This window comes from Lycium ferocissimum, chromosome 5 (genome assembly GCF_029784015.1).
Source record: "Lycium ferocissimum isolate CSIRO_LF1 chromosome 5, AGI_CSIRO_Lferr_CH_V1, whole genome shotgun sequence".
NCBI classification, from domain to species: Eukaryota; Viridiplantae; Streptophyta; class Magnoliopsida; order Solanales; family Solanaceae; genus Lycium; species Lycium ferocissimum.
In genome coordinates this window covers 18231067-18252242 of record NC_081346.1, presented here as the reverse complement: position 1 = coordinate 18252242, position 21176 = coordinate 18231067, and the positions used below count along the sequence as shown (strand labels likewise).

The following is a 21176-nucleotide window of genomic DNA, read 5'->3' as shown; positions in this document are numbered from 1 at the left end:
AGACTCAAAGTATTTAGATTGAAGTTCTCATACGGGAGTTAATACACGTCGTACTCTTTTTTCCTTAACCAAGGTTTTGTCCCAATTGGGTTTTCCTGATAATGTTTTTAATGAGGCAGCCAAAATGCGTATTATTAGAAATGTGTACTCTTTTTCCCTCACTAGAATTTTTTCTAGTAAGATTTTAATGAGGCACATTATCTATCGAACAGACATTCAAGGTGGAGTGTTATAGATAAATATCTTTTGTTATAGATGTCTATCATATCATAGATAAATATCATTATCTCTATCTCTAAGAGAGAAATTAGGCTTTGAACTTTGAGATTAAATCAGTTTTTCCCTATAAATAGAGGTTCTCCTTCATTGTAAAACATCCCTCAAGAAAAATAGAAAATTTCCCTCTCTTCTCTCTTTCTCTAAAATATTATTCTTGCTTGCTTTATTATTTTATAACACATAATAATAATTAAATTACTATAATAATCCAATTCAAACCAGGCGTAAATGACTCCCTTAGAATTTTTTAGGAGGAAATGGGATGAAATGGCCACTTACAATTTCAAATTGGGTAAATGACCCTCTTAGTTTTAGCAATTTTTTTATTTTTTATTTTTCTATACATTTTCCTACATGGCATTTTACATGGCAACAAAGGGTATGTTTTTGTAAAACTGAATGTAAAAAGGGTATCTCTGCAAAATTATAAAAATTTGTATTAATATCAAAGCAATACAAATGTTCTATCTTTGGAATTGTGTTTTCCTCAAAAGCAAAGTTTCTTAACTCCTCTTAACATCAAAAATTTGTTTTGATTAATATAAAATTATCAAAGTAAAGCTTCAATACAAATGCCATTGGATGTAAATTTTTCTCTTAGCACTCTCCAAGTGTTGCTCTTTTTCCTTTTTCATTGCATTTGATCTTTAGATTTGGGTCGTGTTTTCCAATGAAACAAACCTTGATAAGAAAAGTTTCTTAACTCCTGTTGCGATGTGTTAACATCAAAAATGAATTTCTCCATTGATTTTCAATTAGATGACTTCAAATTGAACGCCCTTAGATTATTAATGATTCTCCATTGATTATCAAAAATAATACGGCCCAACATTTCTTCAATCTCCATTTGGTCGGTTTTCTTCGATTTTATTATTAATAAGGGCTTCACAATTTTCACTCCCCTTCTCTAGAACTCTCTAGTGTTCCCTTGTATTGGATCAAGTAAATTTAAAGTTCTCTTAGAGGTGGAACTTTTTGCTACCACCCAAAGTCTTCCTACACCATCTAAGTGTTGCTCTTTTGAATGAAAAGGTATGTAAAGCACTTTTTCATTGGTTCTTTGGCTATATACCTATCCTTTTATTTGATGTCCTCCAAATTAACTAAAAGAGATTCTCGTTATGACTAAAAAGCTCCTAGTCATCTAAATCTATTGGATCGGAGTCGCGCACACCACGGAAATGACCAGGTATGTATAATTATGAAGAAAACACCGATCCTTTTCAAATGAAACAAATGAATATGAATATGAATACGGAATACGAGAGATGTATAAATACGAATACAAATATGGATACGGATATGGATATGACGTGTGTATGTACACAAACATGCATTAAAACACTATGGAAGACAAGAAAGTTTATGACGATAGTTCTAACCTCATCTTATACTATTTCTTATGTTGTCTCTTATGCTTCTATAATGATGTTGATTATGCTTTACATACTCGCGTACCGACGTTCTTTTTGTTTGTGGACGGCATTTGCGTCATGCCCCCGCCCAGTGGCCGGGGAGAAGAGTGATTCGACTATCTATTCTTTTGTGTACATACTTATGGGCATGGCGGATATGAGACATACTCTTTTAGTCGACATGTGTATATGGTTAGATGTATTTGGCACTTGCCGCTTATATTTTGGATATCGTTAGCCTCGTATTGATATGGGCATAGTTGTTGATGATGATATAGACGTATTGTTGCCCAATGACATTAGTATGAATGATGGATAAAAAGTATGACTTAGTCATGTGACTCACCTAGATGTAAATGTGAATGTACGATAAGAGGTGCCCAGCGGGATCCGAATGACGGGGAATGAGTCGAGAGAAGATGAATCTGTTGGGAAAAGAGAGTGACGATGAATCTTCGTACGGCCACACGGAGAGAATGTCGAAGTTGGGGGGAAAATGAGGTAATTCTATTTTTCCTCTCCCATGATAATGGAGGAAAATCGTCATTTCCATAATTTTTTCAATGAATTAGTCAATACTTTGTGGGTTCAAGAACCTTGGTATTTTCATAGGTGGTGTTGTTTACTTTTATGAGGAATTGATATGTGACTATTATGATCATCTTTTACGAATTAGTTCCAGTGCAAAAAAAAAAAATGTATTTTCTAACTTCTAATTTAGTTTATAATTTTTTCAATTTTTGTAGTTGATAATCTTTTGTTTACAATCTCTTTGAAGTTAACAATCTCTTACAATTTTTGAAGTTAATAATCTTTTGTTTACAATATCTTTAAGTTTATAATTCAGTTAAGTTTATGTTTAAATCAGTCATCTCTTATGTTTTGTTATATAATCTCTTGTGTAAAGTAATATCTCTCCTGTATTGTTCAATTATATCTTATGTTTGTCTGATAATCTCTTGTGTTTAAAGTAATATCTCTCTTGTATTGTTCAAAGACCTCTTATGTTTGTCTGATTATCTCTTGTGTTTAAAGTAATATCTCTCTTGTATTGTTCAAAGATCTCTTATGTTTGTCTGATGATCTCTTGTGTTTAAAGTAATATCTCTCCTGTATTGTTCAAAGATCTCTTATGTTTGTCTGATTATCTCTTATGTTTAAAGTAATATCTCTCCTGTATTGTTCAAAAATCTCTTATATTTGTCTGATGATCTCTTGTATTTAAAGTTAAATATCTTATGTTTTGTTCTGAAATCAATTGTATAACTAGTTGAAGGTCTTGCTACTGTATCTAGTCTATAGTTTGTACCATAACTAGTTAATAGTCTTTACTGATGTGTGATCGAATATGCAGGAAAACTAGTAATTTAGTTAATGGTCATTGTGTTTAAATAGGTGATCTCTTATGTTTTGTTTTATTATCTCTTGTGTTTAAAGTTTATCTCTTATGTTGTGTTTTAAGATCACTTGTATAACTGGTTGAAGTTCTTACAATTGTATTTACTATACAGTTTGAACAATACTAGTTGAAAGTCTTTACTGATGTGTGCTTAAATATACAGGAAAATTTGCACGGCCATCCACCCCCTACACCTATGAAGTTGAAATTCATTTTTAAAACGGCTCAATGTGAAATCGGCTATTTCCCCGGTAGAGTGACAGTTAGGTGTAGAATGGGATTTGATATAGAAAATTTGAGAAATTCCCTTGAAATGATAGAACCCGACGAAGTAGTTCGTCCCTTTTTGCGTAAGGCCTGCCTAGATCAATTCCTTGACATAAATGTTGATTGTTGGAAAAATAGCTTTCACGGCCTCTTGTGTCATTATTTGTTGCTGAGGGAAATCAAGACAAAGAAAAAAAAAATGAAATGTGGTTTTTGATTCGCAACAAACCTGTCCGCTTTGGAATGAAAGAATTTTGTCTTGTTACTGGATTGAATTGTGGTCCTTTTCCAAGTGAAAGCGAGTGCTATCAAGTATATCAACGTGGTTTGAGTTTGGTGAGTAGAGTGAAGGAATATTGTTTTTCATAAAAGGGGGACGACGATGATAAAAAGAACAATTTGGTGGGTGAAGATCTATTACGGACACGACCCAATTCGGGGTCGTGCGGACACCTACCTTTCCCACCTCGATAGGCGAACCCTCTCATTGAATACACATCAATTAAATAAGAACGATTCATTTAAACCAATAGACATTTAGAAATAACAGCAGAATATCATAATATTTATGTAATAAACTCAAGTGTTCATATGATTAGAACAAATACATGATTACGGACTCAATCCATCTTCCCATGACCTGGTCTAGACTAGTACAAGAGCAACTAATGACTTCCAGATTACCATTACATTCTAAAACTCAACCTCCGTCCGGAATGAAATTGGGGGCTTTCCGGATGGGCACTGTGTATTTCCACATATGCTTCTATCAATCACTGAAACAATCTACACCCCCAAAAAGTGTGTAGCAAGTGCAATACCCCCGGTACAAACCACGCGTCACTGAGTAAGTATCATAGGCCGACAATGGTTAGTAACACATATCAGTAAAAGAATTCACAGATAAACAGGATAACAACCCAATCAAGTCATACGTCTATCTATCACACACTGTATATCAATACCCTTAAGCATTAAATTCACTCTAATAATTCACCAGTCAAGCTCACAACGATCTCGAAACTCACATATCATTAAATCGATCGTTTCAGTCTAGTAGTCAACTTATCATTAAGACATCTATTATCCTACATCACATAGAGACCAAACATATAACTGATCTTACGAACGGTCTGTGGGATACCTCAACAAGTTCGATCAATAAATCCAGATCCAAATACATGTCATTGCCTAAGTAAAGTATCTAATCCCAAAATGTGCCGAGTCTAAATAAATCAATCGGAATCCATTCATCACAAGTAAACATCAAATCATCTCAAACAAGCCATAATGTAATGCAATGCAAGATGTATCAATGCAATGCAATGCAAGATGTATAAATGCAATGCCATGCCATACAAATGAGGTGTACACATACACTCCGGACAGAAATAGCGATGTCTCAGTAGCACAACTCAGTGTGACTCGCGAAGTCTAAGTGTCACCCATCCCAGATCTTTGCCCAACAGATAGACGAGACCTTGGCTAATTGATCACAGGGGGAGTCTTACCGCCACCACTTTGGGGGACCCACGGAGTCCATGCACTAACAACGATTCCGGGATAACATCGGAATAAGCCATGCAACAAAGATGGCCGAAATAGCTCATCGGACATCGGCCTCCTCACAGTCAATCAAATAAAAGAGTCTGTCAAATATCAGTTTCACACAATCAATGATTCCGGAATTAAACCTCAGACATCGGCCTTCTCACAATCACTCAAGTAAAAGAGTTCATCAAAATATCAGTTTCATAAAATCAACGATTCCATAATGGATCTTCGGACATCGTCCTTCTCAAAGTCACTCAAGTAGAAGAGTTTATCAAATATCAGTTTCTCTCAATCAACGATACCGGATCATCACCGGGTATCGGCCATGCATGAATATGAAAGAATGTGTGCAATGCATATGTCAATCATCAACAATCAGGTTTAATATCACAAGTACCAACAATGGGGTGCGCCAACAATGTATCATATCATAATACCAACAGTGGGTATGCCAACTATATATCATATCACAATACCAATGGTGGGTATGCTAATCAACGATACGGATCATCATCGGGTATTGACCATGCATCATGAATGAGTGAGGATGTATGCAACACGTATATCAACATCAACAACCAAGTTTAATATCACAAGAACCAACAATGGGGTACGCCAACAATGTATCATATCACAATACCAACAGTGGGTATGCTAAAAATATATCCGAACCACAAATACCACAGTGGGTATGCAAATAATATATCTGAACTAAGACAGATAACGAGATCTAATCTCTATCAACAACGTATGGCATCGAGCCAACAGAAAAGAACTGTCAAGCACAACATAACGGGGTAGCTAGTCCCACACACAATAGGTCAATCAATTGATATACATTATTTACCACTTTCTTAAATTATCCTATTAGTTTAGAACAAGTAATCTCACCTTACACTCACAATTATTCGTCACGGCTCTTTTTAGAACTCAATCACAGTCGTTGGTGTATTTTATCCTCCCATTTATCAACTAGGTTCACTATTAATGGTATAACACAAAAATCACATATTACGGGAATTTCTCATCATTAGACACAACAATAGGTTTCACCCGCTACTTCCAAGTCACATATAATCATCGATATTAAAGAAAAACCACATCAAACAACCTAAGGAATCTACGGGCCACAAGACCGAACACACAAATCACACAAAAATACCATCCTAAGATTCTATCCCAATTCTCCAATTCCTATACATGCATTCTCTGTTTCTTGTAATACATGAATATATGAAATAACCGGAGTCTACCGAAAGGGAAAGCCATAACCAACCTAGCAACTGAACAAGTGCCACGAACATTTCCAAATAATCAAACTCTATCACATATGAATTCTATGTAAGAAACCATGAATAATGATATCCATATTGATTACTTTCTATTTGGGTCAAATTTCAACCCTTAATTTAGGAAAAACAGGCCCCAAGGGCAAAACGTGGATTTTATGACCAAAATACCAAATTCAATACTAAAAGGTCAAAACCCGTTATTTTAATCATAGGAACACTCAATTAATTCTCAAAATCATTTATATGAAAACCCCTAAATTTGGGTCTAAGAACCCTAACTTTAATTTAAGAATTTTAACTCTAGAATGAAAGATTATTAGTTAATAAGCCTAGATATATCATTATCTAGCATAAATAGTAACATTAACATCATTTATTCACAATCTAGGAAGCCATTTCATTTTGAGAACCTTTTCAAGAAAATCCCCCATAAACCTTCTTTTAGTCTTAAGGTTCTAGGAATTTCTAGTATGGATTCTTACTTAGGAAGGGAAATGGAAGAGATTAGGATTAGGGAACTTACTTCTAAGATAAATGCGACCATTAGTCCTCTCGAAGTTGCCTCCCGAGGTGGTAAGAAAATATAATAGAAGTTATGGGAGGAAATAAGGATTTTTGGAGGCTTTAAAACATAAAAACTGCTCGTCGACCGCTACGGCGGTTGCCCTTATCGCTTCAGCAGTTACTGCCCTAGTGGTCACCTTTACCGCTATAGCGATACCGCAGCGGTGGTAATCCTTACCACTGCGACGGTCACACCAGACACCCGAAAAATATGGTGTCTTCCAAACTTGAAAATGACACCCAAAACAATCCCGGAACCTCCCGAACACAAACCAAATATGTAGATATACATAAAAACGCTCTACGAATGCACTCGTGGTCTCAAAATTTCCAACGGAGGCTTCATTGACCAAGTCAACCCCCGATGGCCTAAATATCAACTTTCCAACCCAAGTCTCAAAACGCGGCCCAGTGCATTAGGAACCGAACCAAACCCACCAATCAATCACAAATGGTTATCCGGACCTCTCAGAATTGACAGATTTCCGAAAAAAGTCCGTTTGCCTAAAAGTCAACTCCCGGTCAAATGATTTTCACTTAAAGCTAAATTTTTCTGGAAAACATTCTAAAGCCCAAAATGTTGCCTAGGAAGTCATGCCAACTATTTTCACGGGTCCAAATAGTTCTAACGAGACTCAGAAACGGGTCAACGAGGGCAAAAATGGAATAATCACGATAACGATAAAACGGATCGTTACATCAGATACCAATTAAACAATCGCTCGTCCTCGAGAGAAGAATGAGAGTAGGACAAGCTTACGATAACCAAGGAAATCATATCCCAACTAATACAAAGCTCTTACAACAAAAAAAGAAATCACAACTCGCTTTACACGCTCAAGAAAGACCCAATTACTATACCTCTAAAACAAACAGGGATCTCATATACATAAATCAAATGGCACGAACCTTTAGGCATAACTAAATCATAAAACACTCTGATTTGATAAGATATTCCGAGCTAGCTAATCCTTTTGATTCACCCCTTTTCCAACTTGTTCCTTGAATCATAATTTCTTAGAAGTACACAATACAAACCAAAACCATGACTTACTCTTCCCGAAAGAGAATCCTAAACTTCCGAAAACTCTAAATTTCATCGGAACTTATCTTTCTCAACCTTTAGGCATAACTCCTTAGCTCTTCAAATCACTTATCTAAACTTACCATCGATTTGCGTAAGACCTACCAATATCCAATGATCGAACGGAGCCTTATCGCAATCTAGAATCTCTCGAGAAGCACAACCATTATCATTACAACCTTTGTACTAACCGAAGGTTGACTTTAGTGAGATACCACAAGAATCTAATAACAAACCTCAAAAATCAGGCGTTCCTTATCACATCCATAAATTGATTTACTTGGAACCCACAAACTCTTGGAGTTAACCTCGATTTAACCGGTTCCATTCAAACCATAATGATCTCTTGAACGCACCATTCCGGAAATAGAGAATCCTAAATTCCAAGATCGAAAACCCAACTCTAAGCTATAAGTTATCGCTATCGGCTCTAACTTATCTTGTTCTCAAGTAGCTAAATCTTGCGAATGCAATCTTATGTCTCATTATGCATCTTCAAATTTTTCAACACTAAGGACATATGTACTCTAAATCAATCCTTTAACTATCACACTTTCCATTGTAATAGCAAGAACCCGTAGTACTTGAAAGCATCAAATCCAATCCCTCGCGCTAACAAGCATAATCGCCATTATTACAATCCTTCGCTGAACAACACTTAGCACAACACGATCCCATCTCAGGAAACAGTACAACATTATCAAATCTTTTCTCTAATGCATACACTTGTATTAACCAAAGGTTTGACTCTCCAGTGAGATACCACAAAGCCATTCTTATAAATTCGACTAATAACAAACTCTTCTCAAAATAACTTCTTATCGGGCCCGTTAGTTAAAATCTTAACACATCCCATACTAGACAACAATAACCCCGTTGATTACTCCCACTTGGAACTTGCCATAAGTTCTCAAAGCCCTTGAGTTACAAATCGATTTAACTTGGTTCCATTCAACCACCATAATAGATCCTCACATACATTTTACACAGAGTTACCTTTCAATGCGAATAAACCTATCAATAATCACAAAGCATATACTTGGTCCAAGATCCGAAACCCATCCACTTATTCCATTCCTTTTTTGAATTCCAAAATGATCATAAGGGTTTAAGCGTCATCTGCGATTCACTAAATTAGAACGTCCCCGAAACCTATCCAAATATCCATTCGAGCGACAAGGACTCGACGGGATAACAACATTGATAAATAACAAAACTCACAGACCTCAAACAAAAGGCTCTCCTTAACATTACCCATATAACTCCATACTTGGTACTAGAATCTCCTCTCTTTTTTGACATTCTCAAGGACCAAATGTTTATTTCTTTCTTAGTGCCCAAATTTCCATCCATCCTTTAACTATCCATGTACCTGAACAAAGTTTCCCATTGTAATACCCTCGATAATCGTCATGTTAGTACTAACTCCCGAAAAGCATCTACAAAATCTCGTCGAATAAATCCCACTGTGAACTCACTCACTCTCGCATACAATAATAAAAACTTAGCCATTGCGAAATCATTGTCTTCCCTAAGTTCACGCATCTATCCATAATCATCCGAAGTCGAAACCTTCTTCCCAAACTAGGCCCGAACTAGGCCACGCATCTAATGTTGACACCTTCATACCACATAAAAGTGTTATGATATAAGTTGAGCTTGAATTAAGAAATAATAAAGTTTATAAAATGCTATCACTAAATATAATGCTAGAGATCTAAGCCATGGTCTTAAGAGAAGTTTAATTGTGCATAAGAGATTATTGTATGTGCATAAGAGATTAAGATTGCAAGTTGATAGATAGCACGAGTGATGGCCCAATAAAATAATCTCGCTTATTATTTCATGAGAGATTAAGAAGTGTTATGATATAAGTTGAGCTTGAATTAAGAAATAATAAAGTTTATAAAATGCTATCACTAAATATAATGCGAGAGATCTAAGCCATGGTCTTAAGAGATGTTTAATTGCGCATAAGAGATGTGCATATGTGCATAAGAGATTAGGATTGTAAGTAGATAGTTAGGGAGTGATAGCCCAATAAAATAACCCGCTTATTATTTCACGAGAGATTAAGAAGTGTTATGATATAAGTTGAGCTTGAATGAAGAAATAATAAAGTTTATAAAATGCTATCACTAAATATAATGCGTGAGATCTAAGCCATGGTCTTAAGAGATTATTGTATGTGCATAAGAGATTCAGATTGCAAGTTGATAGTTAGGACAAGTGATGGCCTAATAAAATAATCCCGCTTATTAATTCACGAGAGATTAAGAAGTGTTGTGATATAAGTTGAGCTTGAATTAAGAAATAATAAAGTTTATAAAATGCTATCACTAAATATAACACGAGAGATCTAAGCCATGGTCTTAAGAGATGTTTAATTGTGCAGAAGAGATTATTGTATGTGCATAAGAGATTAAGATTGCAAGTTGGTAGTTAGGATGAGTGATGGCCCAATAAAATAATCCCGCTCATTATTTCACGAGAGATTAAGAAGTTTTATGATATAAGTTGAGCTTGAATTAAGAAATAATAAAGTTTATAAAATGCGATCACTAAATATAACGCGAGAGATATAAGCCATGGTCTTAAGAGATGTTTAATTGTGCATAAGAGATTATTGTATGTGCATAAGAGATTAGGATTGTAAGTAGATAGTTAGGACGAGTGATAGCCCAATAAAATAATCCCGCTTATTATTTCACGAGAGATTAAGAAGTGTTATGATATAAGTTGAGCTTGAATTAAGAAATAATAAAGTTTATAAAATGCTATCACTAAATATAACGCGAAAGATGTATGTCATGGTCTTAAGAGATGTTTAATTGTGCATAAGAGATTATTGTATGTGCATAAGAGATTAAGATTGCAAGTTGATAGTTAGGACGAGTGATAGCCCAATAAAATAATCCCGCTTATTATTTCACGAGAGATTAAGAAGTGTTATGATATAAGTTGAGCTTGAATTAAGAAATAATAAAGTTTATAAAATGCGATCACTAAATATAATGCGAGAGATATAAGCCATGGTCTTAAGAGATATTTAATTGTGCATAAGAGATTAAACAGTAAACTGCAAGAGATCTAAGTTGAGAATAAGAGATAAAACGGTAAACTGCAAGAGATATAGACCCTAAGAGATATATATCCATGCTGCAAGAGATTACAACCATATAACAAAAGATATAGAATCCTTATAACATTAGAGACAAGTAAACCACAAAAGAGATCAGTCTTCAGATTAAAATGTATCATCAGTTATCTTCTAGGGCACTTTGTCTTATAGTGACCCGTTTGCCTGCACCATCTTTGAACAACTTCTCCGTTGTTTCTTCCTCTTTGGATTCTCGCCAACTGAAGGAGCACGATTCTCTCTCTTGCAACCTTTAGGCATTTTTATGGAACCACTCTTTGTTCCTCTGATTGTCTCATCCATGTTTTTGGATAAGGAACAGGATAAACTGGTCTATCCCAAGCTTTTTTCCACATATCATTCAGGTACTTAGAATCACACAATTTATATATCTCCTCCCATATGTCTTGGCCTGGGGTTAGTTTCAAAACTGCTATCGCGTGCTCACACGGGAGTTTATCCATCTGAAAAACCTTGCAAGTACATGTTTTATGCTCCAAATTAACCAAACAATTTATATCACCACGTACATGAAACTCATGTTCGTTTAAACGGGTAGGAGCTAGCAAACAAGAGGAAACATAATGATCCCGAACCAACCCCTCAGCTTTAGGGGTTAAGAAATGAATGTTATTTTGAGCTCTGCAAATGCGTTCAACGTACCACTTGGTCATATTATCTTGGATAGCTTTGAGTACAGAAACAATAGGCCAGCTTCTTTGAACCTTTAAAACTGCGTTGAGTGATTCTGAAATATTTGTTATCATCAAATTATATCTATTTCCAGGAAAATAGGCTCTCGCCCATTTCTCAAACCCAATATCATTTTCAAGATACCAACCAGCTTCCACATTTGATTTCATTATTGCATCAAAATAAACAGAGAACTCATCCAATGTGTATGCTTTTGAAGCTTCTTGAAAATTATAAAGAATGTCACAATCACCATACTTGGACCGCAAATTCATAGTAATATGATACATGCAAAATCCGTGATATGCAAGCTTGTACACATCAGCAACAACATTCTTTATGCTTATATGTCTGTCTGATAAAATGCTCAAATCATCACCATCAGGAATACATTCAGCAAGCTTCATGAAAAAATACATCCATGAGTTATCATTCTCCGAGTCAACAATAGCAAATGCAATTGGAAAAATATGATGATTACCATCTTGTGCACATGATGAGATAAGTACACCACCATATCTTCCAATCAAGAATGTCCCATCTATAGAAATTACTTTCCTCATATGAGAAAATCCTTCTATAGTTGTTCCATAAGCAAGAAAGCAATATTTGAAGTTGTTATCCTCATCTAAGTCTGTCCTCGAACCCGAATTTGTTTACTCCATATATCTGAAGTACCGTAACAATGAATAACCTTCTTACAGGGTACCACATGATAGCCAAGGCTTTTGTCTTGCTTTCCAAGCTTTCGATAACTTACTTCACATCCGATTTCATTATGTACCAAAGTTTTTATCTCTTTTGGTATTGGCCCATGTCCTGATGTATCAAAATTTTTGCACATCATGTTTGCACTCAAGTCAGATGTAGCTTGTTTATGGTATTTTGGTGCACTTTTGATACCACAATTATGTTCACCACAATACCTTTTGACAATAAAGCGCGTCGAATTTGCCAACTTTATAACACGTACGCACCAAGTGCACTTTTCAACAATGCATTTTACAAAAACCAACTTAGGATTAGACTTCTTTGTCTTCATTTGAAACTTAGCAGTAAGAGCAATTTTTCTTAACTTCCTCAAAAGTTGTCTTTTTTGTCTTCAAATATTTGCCCAAAATGAAGGTCGGAAAGATCACCAAATTTACCTTCATTGCGACACTCGTCGCTCGGCATGGTTGTAAAGTTTTCCTCCCAAGCCACATCTGCCATAGGATAGCCCCCTTCCGTATACACTGTTTCATCATCAACAACTTGATAATCGGAGGTCACATTCTGATCCAATTGACGTTCGACAAACTTATCAATTGGTTGTTCTTCTTCCACAAAAATAGGACTATAATGCTCTTGGATCGCATTCTGCTCCAATTGACGTTCGGCAAACTTATCAATTGGTTGTTCTTCTTCTTCCACAAAAATTGGACTATAATGCTCTTGAATCACATTCTGCTCTAAGTGAAGTTCAGCAAACTTATCAACTGGTTGTTCTTCTTCCACAAATATAGGACTATAATGCTCTTGGATCACGTTACACCCATTACTTCCCACAAGAACCTGTATTTCACCACTTTCACAACTTACTGCACTTGTCTTTTCTATTCTCTTCCCGTCTCGAGTAAACACACTTTCGGTGTGGGTCTAGCACCTCGTTCATCAACAATAATAAAATAGGATTTTAAGTCAAAATCATCCTCTAATGGAACATATGGTGTCTCTTGCCAAGTTTTATCCAAATTCATTGGCTTATAACTCAAACCAATATTGCCCGGATCACATGTTATCTTGCATCGTTGACATATTACTTCTACCAACTCATTATAACATATTCTTTGACAACAATTAATCACCCTAATATATTTTTCCTCCTTGAGTTCAAGCTCAATGTAAATAATCAGATTTGCCATTGTTACTTATAGATGATCACCTGCAAAACAAAATAAAAAATAAAAAATTAATTAATACCAATATCTTGCATCTTATAAAAAAACTCTAAGTGTTGATATAAATCTCTTACTTAAGTCATTAGATCTCTTTTCTTGTTCATCTTCAACTTCAACACCCAAATCTCTTGTGTTTTGACCTTAGATCTCCTACGTTATTACACAAATCTCTTGCTTCAATAATCAAATCTCTTATCTTGTTTATCTACTACTAAAACACAAATCTCCTCTGCTTCTACTAATATCTCCTATGTTTAAATACACAAATCTCCTACATCAACTATCAAATCTCTTTTCTGGTGTATTTTCTACTTCTATGGTTCCTCCATTTTTTGAATTTCACCCCCAAAATAAACTTCAAAGAATACATCACTTACCCAGAAATCTATCAATTCAAAACAAGAATCTTTTGCAAGATATCTATTTTTTTGACACCACGAGTTTGAGAAGCTTGATATAATCACAAAACAAAATTTGAAAGATATAATACTTACCCAGAAATCTATCAAAACTAAAACAAGAATCTTTTGCAAGGCACTATTTTTCACACCATCTTGTTTGAGAAGCTTTGATCATCAAATATGTGCTTTTTTTCTATATTTGTTTTAACAATCTTTTAATTGCAATAAGGCCCTTCTATTTTGCAAGGAAATCACAAATGTCTTTTTCACAATTTCTTTTGAATATGTAGATCCCACAAGGATCATAAACAATTTTTTTTTGGCAATCAACAAACACGTATGTGCTCGTTTTTTTTGCACCTATCGAGCAAAAACCAACAACACTTTGTTTTAACAATCTTTTTAAATTGTGTCAATTAAGGTCCTTCTCATTTTAATTGTAAATTTACTAATTTGTAAATTCGTGGAGTTTTCACATTAAAAATGGGGCTGAGTTGGATGTGCAATTTCTTTTTTTGAATATGTAAAAGATCCCACAAGGATCATAAACTTAATTTTTTTTTTTGTAGAGTTCCACAAAGCAAAAACACCTTTTGTGAGGGGTCAACTAACCACTTGACCCATTTTTTAGACAGGAAACTGATATAACGAACAGGGAAGATATGTAAGTAAACCAAACCTGAGGGGTTAAAAGAAACCAAAGTAAAAATCCTGTTCGCTTTATAAGCAGAAAAGCCCTAAAATTAGGAAGCATCTAGAAGAAGAGTGCAGCACCAGGAGAGAGAACCCGATAAGAAGCTGATCGCCAATTTCATCATCAAACCATAATTGGAATTCCAGGTAATATCTAAGATTCTTCTTCATCGCCCTGTTTTTACGTTTAAGGTACATTTGTTAATTTACCATTCCCTGAAAATGATAACAGGGGAAAGAAACCCTAGTTATACATCTATCAAAAAGTTCATCGAATACAGCACTTTCTGTATTTCGTGGATACCTTGTGTTGCGAATTGATCGTTTTCTGTTCGTACAAGAATGGTTCATATTTTTATTCGGGTATTCCCAGGGTTTGTTTTGGTTTGGGTGATATTTCTCAGCGAAATTATCGGCTTTTGCTAGAAAAGCCCCAAATTTTGTTGATCCTACTTACTTGTAGTGATGTTTCTTTTATTACATAACAGTAATTTTTTTTTTTTTTAATCATCAGTGAAGTAGCTTCAAAGAACATTGTTTCCCTTCAGAGAACTGCAATCATAACATCAGACTTGCTCGGAAGAGTGAGACTGGCAGGAGATTATTGGAATATTGGAATTGTAAGATGTCATAAACAGAAAAATTATACTTGTGTAATAAGAAAATACTTGAACATCACGGGTAGGGGGTGTAAAATGGGTGGGGTGGGCATGTCAAAATGGGCGGCTCAAGTTACCTGGGCCCTCCCAAAGTTTCTTGGGCTGAAACGGGCTAAAAACCAGGTTGTAACCCAACCCCTTCAATTCTTACTAAGTTTAAAGATCTTTGTTTGTTTTCTCATATAGTTTGTTGTACCTAAAAAAAATCTTTTTTCCGTATATTATGACTATATGTAACATATCAAATAAAAAATGTCTGTTTAATATTTTTTATAAAAAGTTTCTCATGGGTCAATCTCGGCCCAGTTTTTAAATGGCTGAATTAAGCGGGTCAAAATGGGCTGAGTTAATCATATAAGCGGATCATGATTTTATGGGCTGATTTTGCCACCCCTAGGAATTCACGGGTGTGCTTGGTATGGCAGCAAACATTTTATTCAATAAATGGTTTTCTCAATGAAATCATTCTCCGCTGTTTGGTTACCTTGAATGATAGAAAATTTTCCTCCAAAAGGCTGAAAATAATGGAAGTCATTTTCCTTTATGAATATTCCGTATCATATCCCATATCACTTGCTTCAGCCAACATGTAAAGGTTGTTGTCAACTTGAATTTTTAAAAAGATTTCACCAGAACACTATCCCTCATCTTTTATGATTGCCATATATACCTATTTTTACATCCAACCAAATATTGAAAAATGTTTTAGACAATGATTTGCCAAAGTAAATCCTTTTTCACTGAAAATATTCTGCATCGTATTCTATTCTCATCTTTGCAGTCGTCTCCTCAGTTCAAGCAATGTTTTACTGACATTTAGTGACTTAGAAGTCTGGTCCTTATCTTAGGGTTCAGGGAAATGACATCAGTTGCACTAAACTGGTTTTGTGTTAACTAAATGGAAAAGGAATATATTGCATGTCTTGTAGGATGATTTCTCAGTGCTCTTAAAAAACAAACTGAGAAAGGGTAAAATGCATAAAGTATATCACGATCTCACCTCATCTTATGACAAATGCTTTCTTTATGATAGATTTCAAGCGCTTGGAACAAAAATGAGCTTTGGAATCATACATAGGGATGTATTTGGGGAGTGGGACAAGTCAGGGTGGAGTATTTGGGTTTTATGTATAGTTGAAGGTTCTTCCTCACTCAGAAGAGCTATCATCTGCAAAATATATTGAGTGGATGAGGAGATCAAAATTAATTCAAATAGTTTTTTGCTTTGGAGCATCTTGGAGCATATGAGCAATGGAGCTTGTGGAACATAGCTTAATTGGGGATTGCTCTCTTGGTTTAGTTTTTCTGTTTGAATCTAGTATTTTGGAGCATCACGGAGCATTTGAGCAATGGAACTTTTGGACATAGCTTAACTTGGGGATTGCTCTCTTGGTTTAATTTTTCTGTTTGAATCTATTATTTTGGAGCATCACGGAGCATTTGAGCAATGGAGCTTGTGGAGCACAGCTCAATTGGAGGATTGCTCTCTTGGTTTGCTTCATAATTTTCTGCTTGAATCTGTTATTGTCAAGTCAAAATTAGAATGATAGAAATTTATCCATTCTAATTGTTTAGTTATATCTCATCAGCTTTAAGTGGAATCTCAAAAAGTTTATAAGTTTCATCTACCTGCAGTCTTGCAGTGAATTATCCCTTCATTGCCGAGAATGAGTGGCCGTTTTTCACGCTCAATCTACGTTGGCAACCTTCCAGCAGATATAAAGGAATGGGAAGTTGAAGACCTATTCTACAAGGTCTGTCGCTTTTACTTATTTAAGTACTCTTAGTTGCAAAGGCTTACTTTTCTTTTGGAAAATTTAGTCATCAATTGTACTTAACTCATAGGGCTCTGGGTTCAACCTTCGATGCATAAGCTATACTTGTAATTAACAAAAAACAATGGCTTTGCTTGAGATTATACTGCAGATGAATGCATTCTAGTTCCTTCGATGCATAAGTAATACTTATTACAAAAAAATGGCCTTGCTTGAGATTATATTGCAGATGTATGCATTCGAGCACCTAGTTATGCTCTTACTCTTAATTTCATTACAATGTCATCTTTATACATGGATAATTTTTTTGATTTGCCTCTTGTTTGCAAAATTTTGGAACTAGAAAGCCCAAATGTAGCCTCTTAAGAGAATCTGTCGCAGTACTAGTACCAATATTAAGTTATGGTTGAAAACAAAGCGTGATGGTGAAGGAGCCTTCTTCTTTGCTATCCTGCACTGCATCCTCCGTCTTTTTTATTTTTCCTGTCTTAGGTTCATGCTTTCTTCCCTACTTGCTACTATAGGCTATAGACACTAAGTAGTCAATACCACCAGTGTACTGGTTGCCCAATAGAGAGTTAACAGTTGGGAGACATCAATTTGTAAGCGTTCAGTCTTGTCCTGAAATATAGGCTGGTTTAGCATATGGTCTTTGCTAACAGTGTATCTTAAACTTCCTTATAAAAGAAACTGTATCCTAAACATAAAATACGCTTACTGATTTTTTGATTCCTCTCCTTTTTTGCAGTATGGTCGTATATTGGATATTGAGTTGAAGATTCCACCTCGTCCTCCTTGCTATTGTTTTGTGGAGGTATGTTTGTTTAGCATATTGACATATATACGGTCTTCTGTAGTTTGAAATTTGACCACCTGTTGCCAATTACTTTTTTTTTTTTTTTGGTGGTTGTGAGTTACTTCTTTTTTTATTTTGTTTATCTGGTTGTCAATTACTTCTTTAGTTTGAAAGTTCTCGAGATGCAGAAGATGCCATCAGGGGTAGAGATGGCTACAATTTTGATGGTTGTCGGCTGAGGGTAAGAACAATTCGTACTTGATTCTCTCATATTCATAGATACAGAGACCTATTTAGGAAATATGAGCTTCCGTGTGGTTGACTTTTTTAGATGCATGATAATAGGTTGAGCTTGCTCATGGAGGAAGAGGGCCATCATCTTCAAGTGATCGCCGAGGCAGCTACGGAACCAGTGGTGGAGGAGCGCGTTATGGCGTTTCTCGACATTCTGATTACCGAGGTTCCGCTATAACTTATTTGGATGTCTCATGAAGATCCCTGTCTTGATTGCTGTAGATTAATTGTCCTTGATCATATAGATGTCTCTTAACCTTTTTCTTTTCATGCATATACAGTTATTATTCGAGGTCTTCCATCTTCCGCTTCCTGGCAAGATTTGAAGGTAAGTGAAATCGGCAAGATATTTGTTTATGATGGTCCGTATCTGTAGCAATTGCAGTAACCTGCTAGAAAATGTGTCAGGATCATATGCGGAAAGCTGGGGATGTGTGCTTTGCTGAAGTTTCTCGTGACAGTGAAGGTATGAATAGACATATCTCACAGGATCCTTTTACTTGTGAATTTTACAAAATGCTCAAGAATCCTAGAATCATGGTGAAAACTGCATGAGTGACTCTGATTTCCAAGGTAAGAAAGATTAGAAAATTTGCTGAGAATTTAAGTGAAACTAAAGCGTGGTTTTTTGTCAAGGAGGAAAGACAACTTAACTACACATGCAATGTAAGGAAAAGCTGCTACAGAGAAACTAGAATTGATTAGGTGAACAAGAGAATAGGAAAACTTCAATTAAGTACAAGGCGTAAAAATTGCACTATTCAAGTTTAGAAACCATATTAAGTTTCTAATTCAAATGCATATCAGCTGTAAAGTTTTTCAGATTAGTGTATTGTTTTCTTAATGTTAAATTCCCTATTTATCTATTCCTAATTAATATGTTATTCATTCATAAAATGTTTCCTTAATGATTAATATATCACTTTGCCAACAATATTAGTTTTTACCTCTTTGAGATAGTGCTGGGTTATGAGGCGTAAAACTTAGCCCCTTGGGGTTTGTAGCGAAGTGCTGAGACCGTGCGGCTGAGGATATGCTTCAATGCACTTATCTCTGGGCCTTTATTAGGCCTTAAGCAAACCTTTGAGAAAAACTGGACTGCAAAATATAAAATGCAAATGTTGTATTTTTATTTTTTGAAAGAGTAGAATATTCAGGAAAATTGCTTTTTGGTGACATTTGTGTTTTGTTCTTGTGTGAACTGTCTTATTGTCTGTAGCTCTAAATTTTCTTATCCATATCAGGAACCTTTGGCTTGGTTGATTACACAAATTATGAAGACATGAAGTATGCTGTAAGTTTCTTATCTGCCTCACTACCTAATTGTTTATAAACACTTCTCGACGCTGCTATCTACTTTTATTACTGAGGATTCCACCCCTACTTCCAGTGTTAAATTTCCCAAATTTTTAAGTTCTTTGGTTCATTAATCTTTTGGAAGGATGGTTATTTGCCGGTTCTTAACAATTTTCCTCTGTCAGGAATTCTTGTGTTTTGTTAGTTTTCAGTATTCACCGACGAGTGTTTAAATCTGTAACTGGCTTGATAGTGGTTATTTGTTATTTCTTTGTGCCCCTTTGGAAAAGGTGGTTTACATGTTTTCTTCTCGTTCAGATAAGAAAACTTGATGATACTGAGTTCAGGAATCCTTGGACAAGAACCTACATCCGGGTATTTGCTTATCCTTGTTTTCTTTATGCTTCAATTTATTTTGGTTTTCCTCTTTCAACCACTTTTTAAAAAATTCAATGCTTAATCTCTCAACATATTTAACGGGTATGGTGATGATTTCCTAATTTAATGGGTGGCTTTTAATATTGGTTTTATGGGGTTCTTTATGATACAATTATCCAGTGAACGTGTATGCTTGAGTTAGTAGTAGCAGGGGTTTTCGTTTCTAAAATGTATGTTTACGTTGATGCTCACTTCATTTTTTGTCTCTTCATCCAGGTAAGAGAATACAAGGGTAGTCCTTCAAGAAGTCGTAGCAGGAGCAGGAGCAGGAGCAGAAGCAGAACTCCAAGGAGGAGTAGGAGGTATATCAAGTTGTAGATAATAAATGAGCTCGTTTATGTACATTCCTTTTTCTTTTGATGTCTTACCGGGAGTTTATTCTGCAGCAGATCACCTGCCCGTTCAGTTTCGAGATCACCACCGCCAAAGTCTAGATCTGCATCTCCAGTTAAGTCGACCAGGTATATGACATTGCATTATTACTTGAATATTTATTTTTTTCGTAGGTACTAATAAAGCCTTTTGTTTTCTATTTTCAATTTAGCCTTTTAACACGTGAGCTCATACTCTGCATTCAGGTCCAGGTCAAGGTCAGTGTCCAGATCAATGTCAAGGTCGAGGTCTAGGTCTAGGTCACCGTCAAGGTCCCGATCGGCATCACCACGGCAGGTTAGGCAATGTTTTTGTATTGAATGTTTGAGTTTGCATCTGGGAGAGAGCTTTTTTCTTCTTCTTGTTGCAGATGGTCCTGACCAACATTCTGGATGCTTCATATTGTCCATGCGTTTAGACCTTTCTAATGTTTGCATGTTGTGGTCTTATTTCAGGCACGATCAAACAGTGGCTGATGCAAGATTTGTTTAGTGGTGTTCTCCTCTTGAAAGGAGAAATTGGAACTATGTACTTATTTTGATTAGGAATCTGCTATGGACTAGAGCTGTATTAAAGGCTGGAACCTTTGGAGGTCTGTCCTAGTAATGTGTTTTCTTATCTGAGAGCTATGCAGTATCCTGTTCTCTCGGCTGTCAGTAGTGTATGGTTTATTAAACATGTAGGATTTACTTCTGCTAGTGATTTTGCTGCTTAATGGAGTTCTGATTATTAAACATTGGCTTGTTGAGTCAGTTAATTACCTTTGTTGACGATTTGATGCTGCATCAGATCGTCTCTTTTCACAGATGGTATTGGTTGAAGCTTT

The 21176-nt window shown here is 35.6% G+C and overlaps 2 protein-coding genes across 4 annotated transcripts; one reads left to right on the top strand and one right to left on the bottom strand.

The window, feature by feature from the left end:
- Positions 1–11256: 11256 nt before the first annotated feature.
- On the bottom strand, positions 11257–12249 carry LOC132057618 (uncharacterized). The gene has a single exon (XM_059450245.1). It carries the CDS (start codon positions 12247–12249, stop codon positions 11257–11259), a length of 993 nt encoding a protein of 330 aa, XP_059306228.1.
- A 2463-nt stretch (positions 12250–14712) lies between these two features.
- LOC132056330 (serine/arginine-rich splicing factor SR34A) lies at positions 14713–21084 on the top strand. 3 transcript variants are annotated; one of them, XM_059448472.1, is made up of 14 exons: positions 14715–14867; positions 16413–16870; positions 17015–17133; positions 17903–17968; positions 18117–18191; positions 18296–18410; positions 18526–18572; positions 18653–18710; positions 19489–19538; positions 19859–19915; positions 20195–20280; positions 20365–20439; positions 20557–20647; positions 20806–21084. In XM_059448472.1, exons 3-14 carry the CDS (start codon positions 17047–17049, stop codon positions 20824–20826), a joined length of 828 nt encoding a protein of 275 aa, XP_059304455.1. In that variant the 5' UTR covers positions 14715–14867; positions 16413–16870; positions 17015–17046; the 3' UTR covers positions 20827–21084. The 3 variants fall into 3 exon arrangements, with proteins under 3 accessions (XP_059304456.1, XP_059304454.1, XP_059304455.1); XM_059448473.1 differs by lacking the exon at positions 16413–16870 and having other exon boundaries at positions 14713–14867; positions 20368–20439; XM_059448471.1 differs by lacking the exon at positions 16413–16870 and having other exon boundaries at positions 14713–14867.
- Positions 21085–21176: the final 92 nt, after the last annotated feature.

Bases quoted from the DNA above. Each gene is read 5' to 3' on its own strand.
- LOC132056330 (XM_059448471.1), top strand. From the start codon at position 17,047: ATGAGTGGCCGTTTTTCACGCTCAATCTACGTTGGCAACCTTCCAGCA. The intron at 17,969-18,116 runs GTATGTTTGTTT...TTACTTCTTTAG, and splicing joins CTTGCTATTGTTTTGTGGAG to TTTGAAAGTTCTCGAGATGC. The intron at 19,539-19,858 runs GTAAGTTTCTTA...CTTCTCGTTCAG, and splicing joins ATGAAGACATGAAGTATGCT to ATAAGAAAACTTGATGATAC.
- LOC132057618 (XM_059450245.1), bottom strand. From the start codon at position 12,249: ATGAGGAAAGTAATTTCTATAGATGGGACATTCTTGATTGGAAGATAT.